This window comes from Hypanus sabinus, chromosome 19 (assembly GCF_030144855.1).
Source record: "Hypanus sabinus isolate sHypSab1 chromosome 19, sHypSab1.hap1, whole genome shotgun sequence".
NCBI lineage: Eukaryota > Metazoa > Chordata > Chondrichthyes > Myliobatiformes > Dasyatidae > Hypanus > Hypanus sabinus.
Window position 1 is genome coordinate 76,529,000 of NC_082724.1, and position 22,637 is coordinate 76,551,636.

At 38.8% G+C, this 22,637-nt stretch overlaps 2 protein-coding genes across 4 annotated transcripts in view; one reads left to right on the forward strand and one right to left on the reverse strand.

Annotated features, from left to right (window-relative positions):
• The window catches only part of LOC132378076 (deoxyribonuclease gamma-like), a 72,819-nt gene extending 53,329 nt beyond the window's left edge, over positions 1–19,490 (reverse strand). For 2 of the 3 annotated variants that reach the window (XM_059944799.1, XM_059944801.1), the window contains exons 1-2: positions 19,335–19,490; positions 5,134–5,267 (exon numbers count right to left, since the gene is read on the reverse strand). In XM_059944799.1, the coding sequence (XP_059800782.1) occupies positions 5,134–5,220 (87 nt within the window). In that variant the 5' untranslated portion in view covers positions 5,221–5,267; positions 19,335–19,490. Of the gene's footprint in view, positions 1–5,133; positions 5,268–7,427; positions 8,872–19,334 lie in introns of all 3 variants that reach the window. The other variant, XM_059944800.1, reaches the window with a different exon arrangement.
• Positions 1–22,637, forward strand: part of LOC132378075 (uncharacterized) — a 172,767-nt gene that overhangs the window by 1,694 nt on the left and 148,436 nt on the right. The gene's annotated exons all lie outside the window — the stretch shown is intronic.

Genomic DNA, 22,637 nt, shown 5'->3' on the forward strand with positions numbered 1-22,637 from the left:
AGCACAAAATAAGCTCTTACTGCTCTTCAAGCCATGCCAACCAACACCATTCCAAACACAAAACAATTTAAAATGATAAATTAATTTATTAACTGGTACATCTTTGGACAGTGGGAGGAAACTGGAGCACCCAGAGAAATCCCACATATTCCACGAGGAGGACATAAGGACTTCTTACAGATAATGTCAGAACTAAGCTCTGAACTCTAAGGGATTTCTGCCTGTGCCACGCGACAGTGAGAGTAGGAATATAATTAGGTGGAGGATGAATACATGGCTGTGGGATTGGAGCAGGGGGCAGGGATTCAAGTTTCTGGATCATTGGGACCTCTTCTGGGGCAGGCGTGACCTGTTCAAGAAGGACAGGTTACACTTGAATCCTGGGGGGACCAATATCCTAGCAGGGAGGTGTGCTAGGGCTACAGGGCAGACTTTAAACTAGTAAGATGGGGGGGAGGGAATCAATTTGAGGAGACTATGGGAGAGGAGATTAGTTCACCAGTAGAGCAAGTAAATTGACAGTGTGTGAGGGAGGAAAGGCAGGTGATGGAGAAGGGATGCACTCAGCCCGAAGATGTAGGGGAGAAGAAAGGAAAGGATAATAAATTTGAATGCATTGTTAGGGATGAAAAGAGAGGAGGAGGTGGAGAGTATCTTAAATGTATCTATTTTAATGCTAGGAGCATTGTAAGAAAGGTGGATGAGCTTAAAGCGTGGATTGATACCTGGAATTATGATGTTGTAGCTATTAGTGAAACATGGTTGCAGGAAGGGTGTGATTGGCAACTAAATATTCCTGGATTTAGTTGCTTCAGGTGTGATAGAGTAGGAGGGGCCAGAGGAGGAGGTGTCGCATTGCTTGTCCGAGAAAATCTTATGGCGGTGCTTTGGAAGGATAGATTAGAGAGCTCCTCTAGGGAGGCTATTTGGGTGGAATTGAGGAATGGGAAAGGTGCAGTAACACTGATAGGAGTGTATTATAGGCCACCTAATGGGGAGCGTGAGTTGGAAGAGCAAATGTGTAAGGAGATAGCAGATATTTGTAGTAAACACAAGGTGGTGATTGTGGGAGATTTTAATTTTCCACATGTACACTGGGAAGCTCATTCTGTAAAAGGGCTGGATGGTTTAGAGTTTGTGAAATGTGTGCAGGATAGTTTTTTGCAACAATACATAGAAGTACCGACTAGAGATGGGGCAGTGTTGGATCTCCTGTTAGGGAATGCGATAGGTCAGCTGACAGATGTATGTGTTGGGGAGCACTTCGGGTCCAGTGGTCACAATAGCATTAGCTTCAATATAATTATGGAGAAGGACAGGACAGGACCTACAGTTGAGATTTTTGATTGGAGAAAGGCTAACTTTGAGGAGATGTGAAGGGATTTAGAGAGAGTGGATTGGGTCAAGTTGTTTTATGGGAAGGATGTAATAGAGAAATGGAGGTCATTTAAGGGTGAAATTATGAGGGTACAGAATCTTTATGTTCCTGTTAGGTTGAAAGGAAAGGTTAAAGGTTTGAAAGCACCATGGTTTTCAAGGGATATTAGAAATTTGGTTCGGAAAAAGAGGGATGTCTACAATAGATATAGGCAGCATGGAGTAAAGGAATTGCTCGAGGAATATAAAGAATGTAAAAGGAATCTTAAGAAAGAGATTAGAAAAGCTAAAAGAAGATATGGGGTTGGTTTGACAAATAAGGTGAAAGTAAATCCGAAAAGTTTCTACAGTTATATTAAAAGCAAGAGGATAGTGAGGGATAAAATTGGCCCCTTAGAGAATCCGAGTGGTCAGCTATGTGTGGAGCCGAGGGAGATGGGAGAGATTTTGAACGATTTCTTGTCTTTGTTATTCACTAAGGAGAAGGATATTGAATTGTTTAAGGTGTGGGAAACAAGTAAGGAAGTTATGGAACCTATGACAATTAAAGAGGTGGAAGTACTGGCGCTTTTAAGAAATTTAAAAGTGGATAAATCTTTGGGTCCTGACAGGATATTCCCCAGGACCTTGAGGGAAGTTTGTGTAGAAATAGCAGGAGCTCTGACGGAGATCTTTAAGATGCCATGAGAAACGGGGATTGTGCCGGAGGATTGGCGTATTGCTCATGTGGTTCCATTGTTTAAAAAGGGTTCTAGAAGGAAGCCTAGCAATTATAGACCTGTCAGTTTGACATCAGTGGTGGGTAAATTAATGGGAAGTATTCTTCGAGATAGTATTAATAATTATCTGGATAGACAGGATTTGATTAGGAGTAGCCAGCATGGATTTGTGCGTGGAAGGTCATGTTTGACAAACCTTATTGAATTTTTTGAGGAAGTTACGAGGAATGTTGACGAGGGTAAGGCAATGGATGTAGTCTATATGGACTTCAGCAAAGCCTTTGACAAAGTTCCACATGGAAGGTTAGTTAAGAAGGTTCAGTCGTTAGGTATTAATGCTGGAGTAATAAAATGGATTCAACAGTGGCTAGATGGGAGATGCCAGAGAGTAGTGGTGGATAATTGTTTATCGGGATGGAGGCCGGTGACTAGCGAGGTGCCTCAGGGATCCGTTTTGGGCCCGATGTTGTTTGCAATATACATAAATGATCTGGATGATGGGGTGGTAAATTGGATTAGTAAGTATGCCGATGATACTAAGATAGGAGGTGTTGTGGATAATGAGGTGGGTTTTCAAAGCTTGCAGGGAGATTTATGCCGGTTAGAAGAATGAGGTGAACGTTGGCAGATGGAGTTTAATGCTGAGAAGTGTGAGGTTCTACATTTTGGCAGGAATAATCCAAATAGAACATACAGGGTAAATGGTAGGGCATTGAGGAATGCAGAGGAACAGAGAGATCTAGGAATAACAGTGCATAGTTCCCTGAAGGTGGAGTCTCATGTAGATAGGGTGGTGAAGAAGGCTTTTGGAACACTGGTCTTTATAAATCAGAGCATTGAGTACAGAAGTTGGAATGTAATGTTAAAATTGTACAAGGCATTGGTAAGGCCAAATTTAGAATATTGTGTGCAGTTCTGGTCACCGAATTATAGGAAAGATACCAATAAATTAGAGAGAGTGCAGAGACGATTTATTAGGATGTTACCTGGGTTTCAGCACTTAAGTTACAGAGAAAGGTTGAACAAGTTAGGTCTCTATTCATTGGAACGTAGAAGGTTGAGGGGGGATTTGATCGAGATATTTAAAATTTTGAGAGGGATAGATAGAGTTGACGTGAATAGGCTGTTTCCATTGAGAGTAGGGGAGATTCAAACGAGAGGACATGATTTGTGAGTTAGGGGGCAGAAGTTTAAGGGAAACACGAGAGGGTATTTCTTTACTCAGAGAGTGATAGCTGTGTGGAATGAGCTTCCTGTAGAAGTAGTAGAGGCCAGTTCAGTTGTGTCATTTAAGGTAAAATTGGATAGGTATATGGACAGGAAAGGAGTGGAGGGTTATGGGCTGAGTGCAGGTAGGTGGGACTAGGTGAGATTAAGAGTTCAGCATGGACTATAGGAGGGCCGAGATGGCCTGTTTCCATGCTGTGGTTGTTATATGGTTATATGGTTATAACTCCAATGCTCCTGAGCTGCAATAGTGTCACAATCATCCTTGTGTCTCAGAGTTCACTGCTGTTTGAAATGTAAACAGCATTTATAGTGCTCTTACATTGTAAATACATGCTGATATTTATGTATTTATGCATATTTTATTCCATATCTGTACATCTAACCTTATTTTATATACAGAAACTCTTCTGTATATTTGTTGAATGTTGTCATGTTTTTGTTGCATGTCACATCAACAACTACAGTAATTTCCTAATACATGTACTGTAAATCCTTGAATGGAATCAGAATCAGGTTTACTGTCACTGGAACACACATAAAATGCTGGTGGAACACAGCAGGCCAGGCAGCATCTATAAGGAGAAGCACTGTTGACGTTTTGGGCCGAGACCCTTCGTCAGGACTAACTGAAAGAAAAGATAGTAAGAGATTTGAAAGTAGGAGAGGGAGGGGAAAATGTGAAATGATAGGAGACCGTAGGGGGTGGAATGAAGCTGAGAGCCGGAAAGGTGATTGGCAAAAGTCAACAGTGCTTCTCCTTAGAGATGCTGCCTGGCCTGCTGTGTACCACCAGCATTTTGTGTGTGTTGCTTGAATTTCCAGCGTCTGCAGATTTCCTCGTGTTTACTATCACTGGCATGTGTTGTGAAATTCGTTAACCTAGCAGCAGCAGTTCAATGCAATACATAATATAGAAGAAAAAGAAGAAGAAAATAAATAAGTAAATCAGTTACAGTATATGTACATTGAATAGATCAAAAATCATGCAGAAAGCAGAAATAACATATATCAAGAAAATGAGGTAGTGTTCATGGGTTCAATGTCCATTTAGGAATTGGATGGCAGAGAGGAAGGAGGTGTACCTGAATCACTGAGTGTGTGCCTTCAGGCTTCTGTACCTCCTACCTGATGGTAACAGTGAGAAAAGGACACGGCCTGGGTGCTGGAGGTCCTTAATAATGGATGCTGCCTTTCTGAGACACCACACCCTGAAGATGTCCTGGGTACTTTGTAGGCTAGTACCCAAGATGGAGCTGACTAGATTTACAACCCTCTGCAGCTTTGTTCAGTCCTGTGCAGTAGCCCACCCCTATACCAAACAGTGATGCAGCCTGTCAGAATGCTCTCTCTCCATGGTACATCTGTAGAAGTTTTTGAGTGTATTTGTTGACATACCAAATATCTTCAAACTCCTAATGAAGTCTAGCTGTTGTCTTGCCCTTCCTTATAACTGCATCGATATGTTGGGACCAGGTTGGATCCTCAGAGATCCTGACACCCAGGAACTTGAAACTGCTCACTCTCTCCACTTCTGATCCCCCTCTGAGGATTGGAATGTGTTCCTTCATCTTACTTTTTTTGAAGTCCACAATCAGCTTTTTTGTCTTACTGACGTTGAAAGCAAGGTTGTTGCTGCGACACCACTCCACTAGTTGGCATATCTCACTCTTGTACACCCTCTGGTCACCATCTGAGATTCCACCAACAACGCCTGTATCTTCAGCAAATTTATAGATACACATTTTGGTTCACATCTGTGGAGTGAAATGGACAGCCACAAAAAACATCAAAATACACAAATACTCACCTCAACAATATCTGTGACAATTTCCTGTTTGGAGATCTTTTCTTCCCCCAGCTGTTTGATATTGAATGCAGCAATCTTCATTTTCATTCAGAAGTTGGATTTGCGATTCTAAAGCCAGCTCTTCACAGTGATAGCTACAAAAGCAATAGATGCAACAATAGACAACAGTCAAAGATTAACAAAACCAAACCCATTACTCTCAGCCTACATTGTTTTTGAGGCACCACAGATACATCCTCATCTACTGGTTGTGGAGGTGTATCTAATATAGACCCAGGGCTGAGAATGTGCAATTATGCTCCCTGATAATGTTTAGCAAAGAATAGTCCTGGTTGGACTTTGGTTCAAACTGTTTTCTGTGTAGGATTAGTTGGTCTGGGCTAGTACATCTATAATGGAGCCCCACTGTCAAATGAAAATTTGACCAAATGTCTTGCTCTAATCATTAGCTCTATGAAAAGTATATTTTAACTCATAATCAATACCTAAATATGGCATTGGAGCTGTGCTTAGCCACACAGACATAAGCATAAAGTGAGTAGAGTAGGGGACTAAGCACACAGCCTTGTGGTGCACCTGTGCTGATGGAGATTGTCTCGATTAGATATGGTTGCCAATCCTATCTGACTGAAGTCTGCAAGTGAGGAATTCAAGGATAAGGTTACACAAGAATTAGTTGTTTGCCTGTCTTGTTAGATGTGTCTTTCATTGATCCCATTGTGTTTCTTGTACTTACTGTGAATGCCTGCAAGAAAATTAATCTCAGAATTGTATATAGTGACATTGATGTACTTTGAATAGTATATCATACACATCAGCTAGCTCACAAGTAATATTTGATCAGGTAACATCCAGAAATGACATTCTGAATAAGTAGAGTCTTTAGAAGATAAAGGTAACTCCTCCTCCTGACCATGGAATAAGTAATCAGATAATATTTAATGCAATAAGCTACTGTATCATTTTATAAAACAAAGGACAAATTTCTGCAGGTGCTAGAAGTCTGAAATAAAACCCCTCTCTACAGCACCTCGGTAGTGAATTCAGCAGTTGGCAAGGGATGTGGTGTATTGGAATCTGACCACGTCATTTCAGGCTCACATGATTGTCTAGGCATGAATGGCAGTCTAAAAGAAACTGAGCTACAAATGGCTGACAGCAGCCGGCAACTCTCGGTTAAATCCAGTGGGTGCCATGGTAAAGTAGCGGTTCGCGCAGTGCTATTAAAGCTCAGGGTGTCTGAGTTTGGAGTTCAGTCCCTGCGTCCTCTGTAATGAAGCTGTACATCCCTCCCGTGGAATGTCTGGGTTTCTCCTGGGTGAACCGGTGTCCTTCCACCAATCAAAGACGTACTGTTTAGTATAGACTTGGATAGAAAACTAACAGAAGAGCATTGGCTGACAATCAGGTAGTGACAGGAGAAGTCATTGACAATATTCCACGCCTGAAGGAAGCAGAGATTACAATATTCCGCTTTACCCATTTTTCCACAAGTAAGATCTCAGGATGACCATAAAACTGAGCACGTGGAGAAAAGCCACACATCCCACAGGACATACATGCAGACTTCTTACAGAGAGCGGCAGGTTTGAATTCCTAACTCTGACACGCCAAAGCGCAACAGCATCGTGGTAACCGCTATGCTACTACGCTGCGCTATGCACAGGTGAAATGAAAAACTTACTTGCTGCAACATTGCAGGCATATAGTATTACATATTCACAAGAAAAAAACATAAATTGGACATAAATTATGCACAGCTTTTATAAGAAAGAACAGAATAAGAACAAAAATAAGGTCCATTGTACTGCAAAGTGTTCAAGATGGTCAAAGTGTTGCTTTACATGTGATAGTGTTTAGAGTTGTGTCAAGATGCCATTGTTTGAAGTTGACTAGCTCTTTTTAAATCTGCTTGTTCGGGACTTTGTTTTTAAACTTGCCTGTGTGGGACTTCAGGTTTCTGTACCTCCTGCCAGGTGGTAGCTGCAAGGAGATGTAATGGCTCAGATGATGAGATCTTTGATGATGTATTTTTGAGACCTCTGATGGTGGGGTAGGGTCTGAGTCCACAACTCTGTGAAGTTCCTTTGCGTTGCCCTCTTCCTGTGCCCAACCCCAACCTGTGAACCTTGCTTTCTGTTGCAATGTGTCAACTCGTTTCCTTTTGGATAAGACAATTAACTTTGTTAAAATATGTGTGCAATAGGATATTTCTTGGACTATTTGTGTAAACCATAATTTAGACTGAAATAGATATTCAAGCTGAAGAATAAATATCATCCCAGGTGACTTACAGTAAGTGGTTTTTCCACAGTCAGAGGAATAGAGATGAGATTCTGTGGATGCAATAGAGACACCCAGATGGCATGTTGCTTCCCAGGTGCCCGGGCCAGGGATGTCTTGGATTAGGATAGCAGCATTTTAACTGGGGAGGGTGACATAGGAAAAGTAAGGAGATCCTGAAGAGAGATTTTAGGGAGCTAGGCAGAAAGCTGAGAAGCAGAACATCCTGGCTAGTAAACTCTGGATTGCTGCCTGTGCCGTGCGCGAGTGAGGGTAAGAATGGAATATTCTGGCAGATGAACATGTGAGTGAAGAACTGGTGCAGGGCTCGGGGGTTCAGATTTCTGGATCATTAGGATCTCTTCTGGGGAAGGTATGGCCTGTACAAAAGGGCCAGAATACACCTGAACCCGAGGGGGTCCAATATAGTTGTGGGCAAGTTTGCTAGAGCTGTTTGGGAGGTTTAAACTAATTTGGCAGGGGGATGAGAACCGGAGTGATAGGGCTGAAGTGGGTAATTAGTTTACAAACAGAAGCAATGTTTAGTGAGACAGGGTGCTGACAGGGAAAAAAATGCAGTCAACAGGATGAGTTGCAATATAATATGGGGACAAAATCAAAAAGGGTGATGAATACAGGACTGAAGGTGTAAGATTTGAATGGACAGAGTATACGGAATAAGGTAAATGAACAGTGACAGATTGGCAGGTATGATGTTGTAGGCATCGCTAATTGTGGCTGAACAAAGAAAGTATCTGGGAGCTTAACATCCAAGAATGGACATTGTATCAGAAGGACAGGCAGGTTTCAGAGGATAAAGAATGAAATCAAATCCTTAGAAAGAGGTGACCGAGGATTGGAAGGTGTTGAATCATTGTGGCTAGAGCTCAGAAACTACAAGGATAAAATGACCCTGATGGAAGTTATATATAGACCTCCGAACAGCAGAAAAGATGTAGTCTACAAATTACAGCAGGAGAGATAAAATGCATGTCAAAAGGGCAATGTTACATGAGGGATGCAGGGAAACTGGGAAAGTCAGGTTGGTGCTGGATCCAAAGGAGAGAATTTGTGGAATGCCTAAGAAACGGCTTTTAGAATAGTTCATTGTTGAGCCCACCATGGAATCAGCTATTCTGGATTGGATGTTGAGCAATGAACAAAAATTGATTAGAGAGCTTAAAGTAAAGGAATGCTTACAGGACAATGATCATAATATGATAGAATTCACTCTGAAATTTGAGTAAGAGAAACTAAAATCAGATTATATTAGTATTACTGTGGAGTGCAGGAATTACATAGGCATGAAAGAGAAGCCGGCCAAAATTGATTGGAAGGGAACACAAACACAAGGAAATCTGCAGATGATGGAAATTCAGGCAACACACACAAAATGCTGGTGGAAGGGGGACATCACGTGATGACATAGGATCGAGACATGGAATTCCAGCTGTCCTGTAAAAAATGAATAAATTAATGTTTAAGTGAAGAAAAGTTAGTAAATATGTTCTAAAAACTACGTCTAAACTACTCAGGATTTTCCTTAGATATGCCTCCTAAACAGACAAAGAAGAGAACTACTACTTTGAAGACAGTACAAGCTGGGCTGGCCACCATGAAGAAGCCTCAGACTCAAGTGCATCTCTCCTCCGGCGATACAGAACAGAAACCGGCAGCATCATCAACAGTTTCCAAGAAGGAACAACAGGAACTGCACGTGCGCGCAGGAAAGGTCATGCACAAACATGAGCAATTTGAACTACAAATCCCAGCTACAATTGGAAGTGGAAGTGAAAATGAACCCGAGGTGGGTTCGGATTCTCTGGAACATACAGATGAAGATGAGGAGGTAAAAGGAGAACATCAGGAAGAGGTTGGAGGTGGAAGATATTCTGGAGACATAAGAGAAGCTTTGGCGCAAATAATGCATGAATTAAAAGAATTTAAAACATTAAAAATAATAAAAGATATTAAAATATGAAGACTATGTTTGATAAAATGGTGAAAAAACAGGAGAAAATGGACAAGAAAGTTAAAAAGCTGGAAGAAATAACAGGGGACACTATTGATAGAGTGAATAAAATGGAAGATAATATTCTTGCCTGGACATCAGAAAGAAAGTGACTGTTGGAAAAAATAGACGAGCTTGAAAATTTTAGTAGACAAAATAATATTAAAATTGTTGGTCTTTCCTAAATCTTTTTTTGATTCCTTAGACTCTATTATTTTGTCATATCTGTGGCAGAATAAGCGCTCTAGAATTAATAAAATCCATCTCCAAAAATCTAAAAAAGTGGGTGGCATGGCTTTACCTAACTTTCGTTTATATTATTGGGCAGCTAATATACGTTGTGCTACCTTCTGGTCTTTCTTCCATGGCCAACCCGAGTGCCCTAACTGGGTGGCGATGGAGCTGAGCTCCACTAAAGAATTATCTATCTCTGCACTTCTTGGCTCTGCACTCCCTAGTAGTCTGTCCAGATCAATAGCTAATCCTCTTGTTAGACACACTTTGCGTATATGGGCTCAGATCAGGAAATGCTATGGTTTCCAGGGGTTTTCCGTTTCCAGCCCTATTGCTCATAATCACCTTTTTTTACCTACTACATATGATTCAGCATTCCAGGTCTGGTATCGGAAGGGCATTAGACATTTTGAAGATCTTTTCATTGATAATCGCTTCGCTTCTTTTCAGCAGCTCTCTGTTAAGTTCAATCTGCCCAATGCTCATTTTTTCAGATATCTCCAAATCTGACACTTTATTGTTCCTTTAATTCCTAACTTTCCTGAAATGCCTGCAAAAAATGCTATGGACCTATTTCTTTCCATGAATCCACGAAGTAAAGGCTTAATATCAATCATCGGAGATAAACTAGCAGCCTTACGACGGGCCCCCATGGATAAAATCAAAATGGCCTGGGAGCAGGATTTAAATATCTCCTTATCTAAGGAGAGCTGGGATTCAGTTCTCAAATCGGTTAACTCAACCTCTCTTTGTGCTCACCACTGCCTTTTACAGTTTAAGATTGTTTATAGAGCCCATTTGTCTAAATCTAAACTATCTCGATTCTACCCTAACGTTAGTCCGCTCTGTGATAAATGCAAGAGGGGCATGGCCTCTCTCATCCATATGTACTGGTTCTGTCCTAGCTTGGAGAAATTCTGGAAAGATGCCTTCACTACGTTATCGTGTATTCTGAATCAGCACCTAGAACCAAACCCCTTAATTGCTCTGTTCGGTTTTTGGGGCGAGACAGATTTATGTCTGGGTCTGACCAAATGCCGAATATTATCCTTTGCCTCTCTCCTGGCTAGACGCTTGATCCTCCTCAGATGGAGAGATGCTGCCCCGCCCACTCATGCTCAATGGCTTAACGACATCATGGCCTGTTTGGACCTCGAAAAAATTCATTATTCAGTTCTCAATTCGGATCTAAAGTTTCATAAGGGCTGGGGACCTTTTATCGAGTACTTTCATAACCTTCCTCTTGACTAGGGTTTTTTTTTCTTTTTGGTCCCTTGCTTTCAGCTCCTTTTTTTTTCTGGTAGAAGGCATTATTACCCTCTGTTGCTGAGTGTATTCACAGTCTGGGAGTTTGGCTGTCCTGACTTATACTCTCTATATTGTGTTGTGGCTGGTCTGGAGTTGCTGTTGTTTTTTCTTGTGTTGTGGGGCTTGGGGAGGACACTAAGCTTACTTGTCTTTAATTCAGGTGCTTTTTTTTTTGCTAAATTCTCTTCCTTTGTAGCATATTGTTATTGTATGCTTAATTTTGCACTGTTTTAATGTTCTTCATTGGGATTTGGGGTTTTTAATTTGTAAAATGTTTTGAAAAACTAATAAAAAAAAAGTTTTAAAAAAATTGTTGGTCTTAAAGAAGGGATAGAGGGAGAGGATCCAATAAATGTTTTTCAAAAATGGATCCCGGAAAATTTGGAAATGGAAGAGGAAACCCAGTTGATTGAAATTGAAAGGGTCCACCGAGCCTTAAGACCAAAACCTCAACCTGATCAAAACCCATGCCCAATCTTGATAAAATGCTTAAGATATCAAGATAAAGAAAAGATCCTGAAGGCAGCTGCCCAATGTGCCAGAAAGAGAAATGAACCATTGATGATAGGAGGGAAAGCAGTTCTCTTCTATCCTGATATAAGTTATGACCTTTTGAAAAGAAAGAAAGAATTTAATCCAGCGAAAAAAGTTTTATGGGAAAAGGGTTATAAGTTTATATTGCGCCACCCGGCAACACTGATAATTTTTTTGGATGACGGAAAAAGAAGATTTTTTACTGATTATTGGGATGCAGAGGAGTTTGCACAAGAACTCCCAAATATTTGCTAGACACAGTAAAGATTTAAAAGTGAAACAGATTAAAGATCAAGATGGGGACAGTGAAGTGAGTTAATGGACATTAAGGACAGAAGAATATTTAAATATATGTTTAATTGTATGATACAGGGGGAGAAAGGTAAAAATTTGAGAAATATTAATTGAGAGTAGTGATATTATTTTTTCTTCTCTTATATATACTTTTTTCATGTTACGGGGGAGCTGAGGGAACTTCAGATCGATCACTACGGGATTCACGTGTGTAATCATGACATTTGCCATGACCCGCACAAAGGAGGGGGGTAATGTTGTGTTTTTTTTCCATTCACAACATTAGCAGGGGGGTTTTTTGGTTTTTTTTCTTTACAATCTATTTTTCTTTTATCTTTCTTTCTTTCTTTGCCTGGATGATTGGAGGGGAGACGCATAGCAACATGGAGAATTTTATAATAATTCCCCAAGGTACTATAAGAGTTAAAATATTATGTATTATTATAGACTGGAGTAACCCCATTAAAAATAATGACAAATTTACTGAATTTTTAAAGTTTTAATGTTAATGGGCTTAATGGACCGGTGAAAAGAAAATGAATTTTAACATACACTAAGAAAATGAAAATAGCTATAGCTTTTATATAAGAAACACATTAACAGAGATAGAACATCAGAAATTAAAGAGAGATTGGGTCAGAAATGTTATAGCAGCTTCATTTAATTCAAAAGCGAGGGGAGTTGCAATTTTGGTCAACAAAACTTTACCAATTAAAATACAAAATGTATTAATTGATTCTGTGGGAAGATATGTAATTGTTAAATCTTTTCAGAACTATGGACTCTTATGAATATTTATGCACCAAATGAAAATGATGTAAAATTTATACAAGAGGCTTTTTTGTATTTGGCTGACGCACACAATAAAATATTAATAGGTGGAGACTTTAACTTTTGTCTAGACCCAGTTTTAGATAGGTCAACAAAGGTTGTTACAAAACCAAAAGTAGCAAAATTAACTTTATCATTGATGAAAGATTTAAATTTGGTTGATATATGGAGAAGAATTAACCCAAGAGAAAGATTATTCATTTTATTCAAATAGACATAAAACTTATTCAAGGATAGATTTTTTCCTACTATCAGCGAATATTCAAGACAGAGTGAAAAATATGGAATATAAAGCAAGAATATTGTCAGATCATTCCCCCTTGATAATGATAATGATAATGATGGATAAGGAGGAATCAATTTACAGATGGAGATTTAATTCAATATTATTAAAATGTCAAGATTTTTGTGATTTTATGCAAAAACAGATTCAGTTTTTTTAGATACAAACTCATATTCAATTGATGATAAATTTATATTATGGGAAGTGATGAAGGCATATTTGAGAGGCCAGATAATAAGTTATACCTCTAAAATTAAGAAGGATTATATGATAGAAATAGATCAATTGGAAAAAGAGATTACAAAATTAGAAAAAAAAATTCAAAGAAATATGACAGAAGAAAAACAAAGACAACTTGTTAATAAGAAATTACAATATAATACACTTCAGACATACTGAACAGAAAAAGCAATTATGAGAACTAAACAGAGATATTATGAACTAGGTGAAAGATCACACAAGATTCTTGCTTGGCAGCTAAAAACAGACAAGGCTTCCAAAATGATAAATGCAATTAGAACAAGTGTAAATAAAATTACTTACAAACCTTCAGAAATCAATGAAAAATTAAAAATTTTTAATTCTGAACTGTATCAATCAGAATCACAAAATGATATTGTTGAGATAGAAAGGTTTTTATCACAAATAACTCTTCCAAAATTGAATTCAGAAGAACAGAAGGGATTAGATTGCCTTTTACATTAAAAGAGGTCGAAGAAGCTCTAGGATCACTTCAGAATAATAAATCTCCAGGAGAAGATGGTTTTCCACCTGAATTTTACAAAAAGTTTAAAGATTTATTAATTCCTCCTTTTGTGGAGCTAATACACCAAGCGGAAAGAACGCATAAACTTCCAGAATCTTTTTCAATAGCTATTTTAATAGTATTGCCAAAAAAAGATAGAGATCTTTTAAAGCCAACATCATATGATCTATTTTTTTGTTGAACATGGACTATAAAATAATAGCATATATTTTATCTAATAGATTATCTAAACACTTACCAAAATTAATACACGTGGACCAAACATGATTTATTAAAAATAGACAATCGGTAGATAATGTAACTTGGTTACTTAGCAAAATTCATTTGGCACAAAAGAGGGAAGAAATGAGTGTGGCAGTTGCTTTGGATGCAGAAAAAGCATTTGATAGATTGGAATGGGATGTTTTATTTAAGGTATTGGAAAAATATGGATTAGGAGTATCTTTTATAAAATGGATTAAAACCTTAAATACTAACCCCAAAGTTAAAGTGGTGACAAATGGCCAAATTTCAACATCATTTCAGTTAACAAGGTCAACTAGACAAGGTTGTCCATTATCACCTGCTTTATTTGTGTTGGCGATAGAACCATTAGCTGAATTAATTAGAACTGACTCAGATATTGTGGGTTTCAGAATTAATCAGGAGGAATATAAGATTAACTTATTTGCTGATGATGTTCTGATTTATCTAACTAACCCATTGCATTCATTGCGTAAATTATCTTCTAGATTGGAAAAATATGGGAAAATATCAGGGTACAAAATAAATTGGGATAAAAGTGAAATTTTACCCCTTCCTAAAGAAGATTATAGTCAATGTCGATTAATAACTCAATTTAGATGGCCGATAAATGGTATAAAGTATTTAGGTATAAGAGTAGATAATGATATAAAGAATTTATATAAACTAAATTATTTGCCATTATTGAAAAAAAATTAAAGAGGATCTTGATAAATAGATGATCTTACCAATAACATTAATAGGTAGAGTCAATGCTGTAAAAATGAATATATTCCCTAGATTACAATATTTATTCCAAACACTACCAATACAATTACCGCAGAAGTTTTTTCAAGAGTTAAATAAATGTGTGAGGAAATTCCTTTGGAAAGGTAAGATGTCAAGAATATCGTTGGAAAAATTGACATGGAAATTTGACCTAGGAGGGTTACAATTACCAAATTTTAAGAATTATTACAAAGAAAATCAACTTAGATTTATTAAATCTTTTTTTGATGAAGATAAACCAGCATGGATTAGAATAGAATTAGATAAACTAGGAGAAAATATACCAGAAGATTTTATATATCAATGGGAATCTAACTGGATACGGGAAAAGAAAGAATCTCCTATTCTAAAATATTTGATTGATTTATGGAATAAGATAAATGTTGATGATGAGATAAAGAAATCTTTATTAGCAAAGAGACCTTTAATTCAAAATAAACTTACCCTTTTACAATGGATAAACAACTTTTATATAACTAGTTTCACAAAGGGATTAGATATATAGGAGACTGTTTTGAAGGAGGTATATTAATGTCATTTGAGCAATTAAAGAATAAATATAAAATATCAAATAACACTCTTTTCTGTTATTTTCAATTAAGGGCTTACTTAAGAGATAAACTGGGTCAAACAATGTTATTGCTGAAACCTAATGAAATTGAAACTTTAATTCATAAAGGAAAAATTAAAATATTTATTTCTGGCATGTATAATTTGATTCAAAAACAGGCAATTAAACAAGGAATTCATAAGTCAAGACAAAAATGGGAAACTGATTTGAGTATTAACATTGTTGAAACAAGTTGGTCAAGATTATGTCTTGACAGTATGACAAATACAATAAATGTTCGACTAAGATTAGTACAATATAACTTTTTACATCAATTATATATTACACCGCAAAAAAAATAGATTAAACTCAAATTTATCTGATCAATGTTTTCGATGTCATCAAGAAATTGGTACTTTTTTACACTCTACTTGGTTTTGTTTTAAAATTCAACCTTTTTGGACAAACTTAAGAGTTTTACTGGAACAAAATATTGGAATACAACTTCCACATAATCCAATATTATTTTTACTAGGCTATATTGAAGGGATAAAATCGAAATCCAAATTGAATAAATATCAGAAAAAATTCATAAAAATTGCATTGGCAGTAGCCAAAAAGGCTATTGCAGTTACTTGGAAATCGGATTCATACTTAAGTATAGATTGCTGGAAGAATGAAATTTTTAGCTGCATTCCACTTGAAAGAAAATTACTTATAATTTAAGAGATAGATATGAAATATTTCTGAAAATTTGGCACCCTTATTTACAAAAGATAGGATTAAATATATAGGTGCTCCAAAGATAAAATTATTGGTTATCTGGGGAAAGAAATAAATATATATATATTAAATCTATTATGAACTTCATGGAGCATGTGGGGATCTTCTGATAATCCTGGCATTCTTTCTTTCTTTCTTTCTTTCTTTCTTTTTTCTTCTCTTTTTTTTTAGGGGGGAGGGGTTAAGGGGAGGGGGAAGGGTTGATAATTTTTTTTTCTTTCTGTAACCTATTTGAAAATTCAATAAAAAAAATTTAAAAATTGCTGGTGGAACACAGCAGGCCAGGCAGCATCTATAGGAAGAAGTACATGTTTCGATGTTTCGGGCCGAGACCCTTCGTCAGGACTAACTGAAAGAAGCGATAGTAAGAGATTTGAAAGTGGGAGGGGGAGGGGGAGACCTGAACTGATAGGAGAAGACAGGAGGGAGTGGGGTGAAGCTAAGAGCCAGAAAGGTGTTTGGCAAAACGGATACAGAGCTGGAGAAGGGAAAGGATCATGAGACGGGAGGCCTAGGGAGAAAGAAAGGGGGAGGGGAGCACAAGAGGGAGATGGAGAACAGGCAGAGTGATTGTGAGAGAGACAGAGAGAGAAAAAGAGAGAAAAAAGAAAAAGGGAATACATACATAAATAAATAAGGGATGGGGTAAGGGGGGGGGGCATTGATAGAAGTTAGAGAAATCAATGTTCATGCCATCAGGTTGGAGGCTACCCAGACGGAATATAAGGTGTTGTTCCTCCAACCTGAGTGTGGCTTCATCTTGACAGTAGAGGAGGCCATGGATTGACATATCAGAATGGGAATGGGACGTGGAATTAGAATGTGTGGCCACTGGGAGATCCTGCTTTTTCTGGTGGACTGAGCGTAGGTGTTCAGCGAAACGGTCTCCCAGTCTGCGTCGGGTCTCACCAATATATAAAAGGTCACACCGGGAGCACCGGACGCAGTATACCACACCAGCTGACTCACAGGTGAAGTGTCGCCTCACCTGGAAGGTCTGTCTGGGGCCCTGAATGGTGGTGAGGGAGGAAGTGTAAGGGCAGGTGTAGCACTTGTTCTGCCTACAAGGATAAGTGCCAGGAGGGAGAACGGTGGGAAGGGAACACTAGCAGGGTTGACAGTAGACCTGCAATGGGAGTAATTTGGATAAATGCATCCCAAAGAAGAAATATTCTCAAGGCAGGATGATGGAACCACAGCTGACAAGAGAAATCAAAGCGAAACTGGCTGACTGGCAGGAGGCAAAGAGTGGGAATAAAGGGAGCCCTTTTTGGTTGGCTGCTGGTGAATAGTAGTGTTCCACAGGGGTCGGTATTGGAAACGCTTCTTATTATGTTATATATCAATGATATGGATGACGGAATTGATGGTTTTGTCGCCAGGTTTGTGGATGATACAAAGATAGGTGGAGAGGCAGGAGGTTTTGAGGAAGCAGAGATGCTACAGAAGGATAGATAGATTAGGAGAATGGGCAAAGAAGTGGCAGATAAAATACAGTGTTGGGAAGTGTATGGTCATACACTTCAGTAGAAAAAAAATAAAAGTGTAGGCTATTTTATAAATGGAGAGAAATTCAGAATTCTGATTCTAAATCCAAAGGGATTTAGGAGTCCTTATGTAGGACACCCTAAAGGTTAACTTACAGGTTGAGTCAGTGGTGAGGAAGGCAAATGCAATGTTAGCATTCATTTCAAGAGGACTAGAATATAAAAGCAAGGATGTAATGTTGAGACTTTATAAGCCACTGGTGAGGCCTCACATGGAGTATTCTAAACATTTTTGGGTCCCTTATCTAAGAAAGGACATGCTGACATTAGAATGGGTTCTCAAAAATGATTTCAGGATTGAAAAGCTTAGCATATGAGGAGTATTTGATGGCTCTGGGCATATACTCACTGGAATTCAGAAGAATAAGGGGTCAACTCATTGAAGCCTATTGAATGTTGTAAGGCCTGTAAAAAATTGATATGGAGTGGATGTTTTTTATAGTGGGGGAGTCTAGCATCAGAGGACAAAACGTTGGAATAGAGAGACATCTATTTAAAACAGGGATGAGAAGGGATTTCTTTAGCCAGAGAGTGGTGGATCTGTAAAATTTGTTGCCACAGGAGGGTTTGGAGGCCAAATCATTGGGTATATTTAAGGCAGAGGTCAATGGATTCTTGATTAATCAAGGCACGGACGGATACAGAAAGAAGGCAGGAGATTGGAGCTGAGTGGTAAATGGATCAGCTATGATGAAGTGGTAGAGCCGACTCGATGGTCCAACCGTCCTAATTCTGCTCCTATATTTTATGGTCTTATGGTCTTTGTTTGCTTGAGTTCTCACAAGCAGAACACAAAATTTTTCTTGCTTTGTTGTGCATAAACCTGATTTATTGTAAAATATTTTTCAGGCTATTTCCATAAGTCATCATATAAATTATCCACAGAACATATTGTAGTGTGAGGCCACAAGAACGTAAGACACAGGAGCCATTTTAGGCTATTAAACCCAGAGAGCCTGCTCCACCACTCCATCATAGCAGATTTATTATCCCTCTCAAGCCCTTGTTCCTGCCTTCTCCCTGTAATCTTAGATGCCCTGACTAATCAAGAACCTATCAATCTCCACTTTAAATATACCCACTGACTTGTCCTCCACACTGTCTGTTATAATGGATTCCACAGATTCACTAGCTTCTGACTAAAGGAATTGGTCTTCATCTCCACTCTAGTTTGAAGCTGACATCTCTGGTCCTAGACTTGACCATTATAGGAAACATTCTCCCCATATCCACTCTATATAGGGTTTTCAATATTTGATAGGTTTCAATGAGAATTCCCCCCCCCCCACCCCCATTCTTCAAAAACTTCAGAAAATACAGGTCCCGCAACATCAAATGCTCCTCATACATTAACCCTGTCATTCCCCTGAAGGATTAGACTTCAGTTATACAATGATGTGTGTATCTTCTGTGATCCGAATACAAGACCTCAAAATCTGATGAGCATCCGTGAAAAGGAGAAGTGGTTTCAAATTGAATTTAGTTTCATGATTTTGTATTTTGTTGAGTTTCCTTATATTGTCACCAGCTCTACAAGGTAGGGTTACAGAAGGCAGCAACTCTTCCCTTATATTTATAGTAAAGACAAAACTAGGACATAATTAACCAGCGTGGTAGTCTCGGTGGTCTGTTCAGATTCACATTCCTAAGTGCAATTAGGTATAGAGTGAAATGAGTAGCTTCTCTGAATTTTATGAAATTCACTTTTAACTCTACTGTCGATACTAATTGGTTGAGCAAGTGAACGAAATAAAATAATTACTTACCTGTCGTCTGCTGAATCTGCTCTGTGATTCTTTGATGACTAAGTTAAATTTGCATTGCATTTGACCAGAAGTTGAAGATATGAAGCCTGATAAATGAGTTCTGTAGCTGGAATGAGGAAATAACAGCCAATTTTTTTTTATCTGTCCTCATGCTTAAATGATACGGGCAAAGTTTGCAGAATTGAAGTTCTGTGTCAATGTTTTACCTGTAACAACACACCTGATAGCTGTGGAACTTCAAATTCAGTCACACAGGGTGCAAAGAGTCTACTCCCTGTTTACCCAAGACTGTGTCGCCACCCACAGCTCCAATCTGCTAATTAAATTTGTTGATGACACTACACTGATTGGCCTAATCTAAAATAATGAGGCAGATTGCAGAGAAGAAGTCATTACCCTAACACCGTGGTGTCAAGAAAACAACCTCAATGTCGCAACAACAAAGGAGCTGGTTGTGGACTACAGGAGGAATGGAGACAGACATCAATGGATCTGGGGTTGAGAGGGTAAACTGCTTCAATTTCCTAGGCATCCACATCACCAAGGATCTCACATGGTCTGTACATACAGGATGTGTGGTGAAAAAAGCACAACAACACCTCTTTCACCTTAGACAGTTGAGGAAGTTTGGTATGGACCCCCAGATCCTAAGAACTTTCTGTAGGGGCATGACTGAGAGCATCCTAACTGGCTGCATCACTGCCTGGTATGGGAACTGTACTTCCCTCAATCGCAGGACTCTGCAGAGAGTGGTGCGGACAGCCCAATGCATGTGGACTTCCCACTATTCAGGATATTTACAAAGACAGTTGTGTAAAAAGGACCCAAAGGATCATTGGGGACCCGAATCAACACAACCATAAACTGTCCCCAGCTGCTACCATCTGGGAAACGGTACCGCAGCATAAAAGCCAGGACCAACAGGCTCTGGGACAGTTTCTTCCACTAGGTCATCAGACTCATAAATTCATGCTGGCACAACTGTATCTCTGTGTTATATTGTTGTACATACTATTTATTATAAATTACTATAAATTGCACATAGCACTTTTAGACAGAGACTTAACTTAAAGATTTTTACTCCTCATGTATATGAAGGATGTAAGTAATAAAGTCAATTCAATTCAATTCAAAGTATCTTTCACATCCACACATATCCATTCCCTCACACTTAATTTCACTATCTCATGCGCGCGCACACACACACACGCACACACACACGCGCACACGCACACGCACACACACACGCACACGCACACACACACACACACACATATCCTTAGATCAATAAAAAATCCTGAAATTATGTAAATCTCTCAAATATTTTGTAATAATTTCAATGTTATACCATTATAAACCTATATATTTACAATCTTTTTGAATATGAAATTTGTTTCTGTGCAGAATGTTGTCGGGGAAAGAATAGTGAGGGCTAATAACTATTAAACAGGGATGTAAATTGTGCTGATGTGACAACAGGGAACTGCAGACAAAGCCTAGAAGCAGAGACATGGGATTCAACAATGACAGCATCCATGTTGCAGGAATTTCACTAATGATGTTACAGCGTGCACCGAATGTTGTAATAGAAAATTGGATTTACAGTTAGACCAATGGATAATTATTTCATATTGTAATTAGGACCTAGTCTGTTACTTAATTAAGTCTTCCTGTTGCCATCATTCTGTATTCAAGATGTAATTTTACTGATAATCTCATCAACTGAAAGTGTAAAAACTCTACCAAATCCATGCTCAGGTAAATTAGTTTTGACTGGTCTTGTCAGTACCTCCAGTTGAACTCTGCCTTTTTGTGTGTTTCTTCTTAGCTGTCAGTCTGTGTTTTTGTATTTCCATCTGCTCTTGTTTGTTTTCATATCCCATTAGCTCCTGTCCCCGCTCCTGCTCTATTCCGGCGCCTGTATCACTGAGTACTCTGCCTCTCACGTGTTTCTCATTATTACCTGTATTGCTGCCACCCGCGTCTCATTGTGCTCCACCTATCATCTGCCTCTCTGTTTATTGCTCAGTGTATTTCAGTCCTGTGTTTTCAACTGCTGTGCCGGATTGTGCCAGTGAGTTTTCCTAGCAGTTGTATCTAAACTTTGTCCATCTGAATATTGACTCTGCCTGTTTCCTGACTCTGGTTTTGGATTTCTCTGGAATTTTTGATCTTTGCTTGAACTTAGACACCAACTTTGTTGCCCTTCTGGATTTGTTACTCAGTAAATATCACAGTGCGCACAGTGTTTGGTTTGCAATTGGGTCCTGACAGGTGTCCTGGCACGCACCAGTTTTTAATAGGTCGCTCATTATTTGAAGCACCATATCTGTGTGATCTTTTAGTCTGTTCTTACACATACTACATGTATGTTCTCCACGTGACCATGTGGGTTTCCTCTGGGTGCTCTAGTTCCCTCACATTCCAAAGATTAGTAGGTTAATTGGTCATTGTAAATTGTCTTCTGATTAGGTGAGGGTTAAGTAGGAAGGTTGCTGGACGCTGTGGCTTTTGTGCTGGAATTTCAAAATAAAATAATATACAAAGTTGCCACTCATTACCCTCAGACCCCGCATAACACTGATTCACTACAATGCGGTTTTCAATTTGTTGTTGAATTGTTTAAAAATGACAAAAATTCATTTTAAACAACACAAAACTTCTTGAGTGGCGGCTATTCCTGTAAACATTCAATCAGTCAATGAATACGCTTTACATATGCTCTGAGTCATTCACAGCCAACCTCGTGTTAGTTCACACTCTGCCTCCTCTGCGTGTGTAAATATTCTTGCTCCCTCACCAATTTACTCCTTTTTCTCCACCCATAATGTCTGGAAAACAGCCTTCAACTTCCAGTGAGAGTAGTACATCGAAGATGGTGCACCATAGCAAGTGATATGGTGTTTGGAAGCTGGTGACTGTCAAGTTGATGTTGGTGCCTCTTTGAACTTTGCAAAGTTCATCGACAATGACTGACTGGGAGTAAGAGGGCAAACACGAGGAAATCTGCAGATGCTGGAAATTCAAACAACACACACAAAATGCTGGTGGAACACAACAGGCTAGGCAGCATCTTTAGGGAGAAGCGTTGTCAACGTTTCCTGCTACTGAGAACTGTTCCATGGGAGAAAACTTAAGAAAAGACAGTCAAATCTTGACCCCTACTTGAAGAAACCAAAGTTAGAGAAGGACCCACAGCCTGTAAGGTGTAATTACCACCCGCTTCCCTCCACTGCTGCTGCCATATGTTGCTGCTCCATTAATGTATAAGTTAGGTGTATTTGCACATTTGTTACTCCATGA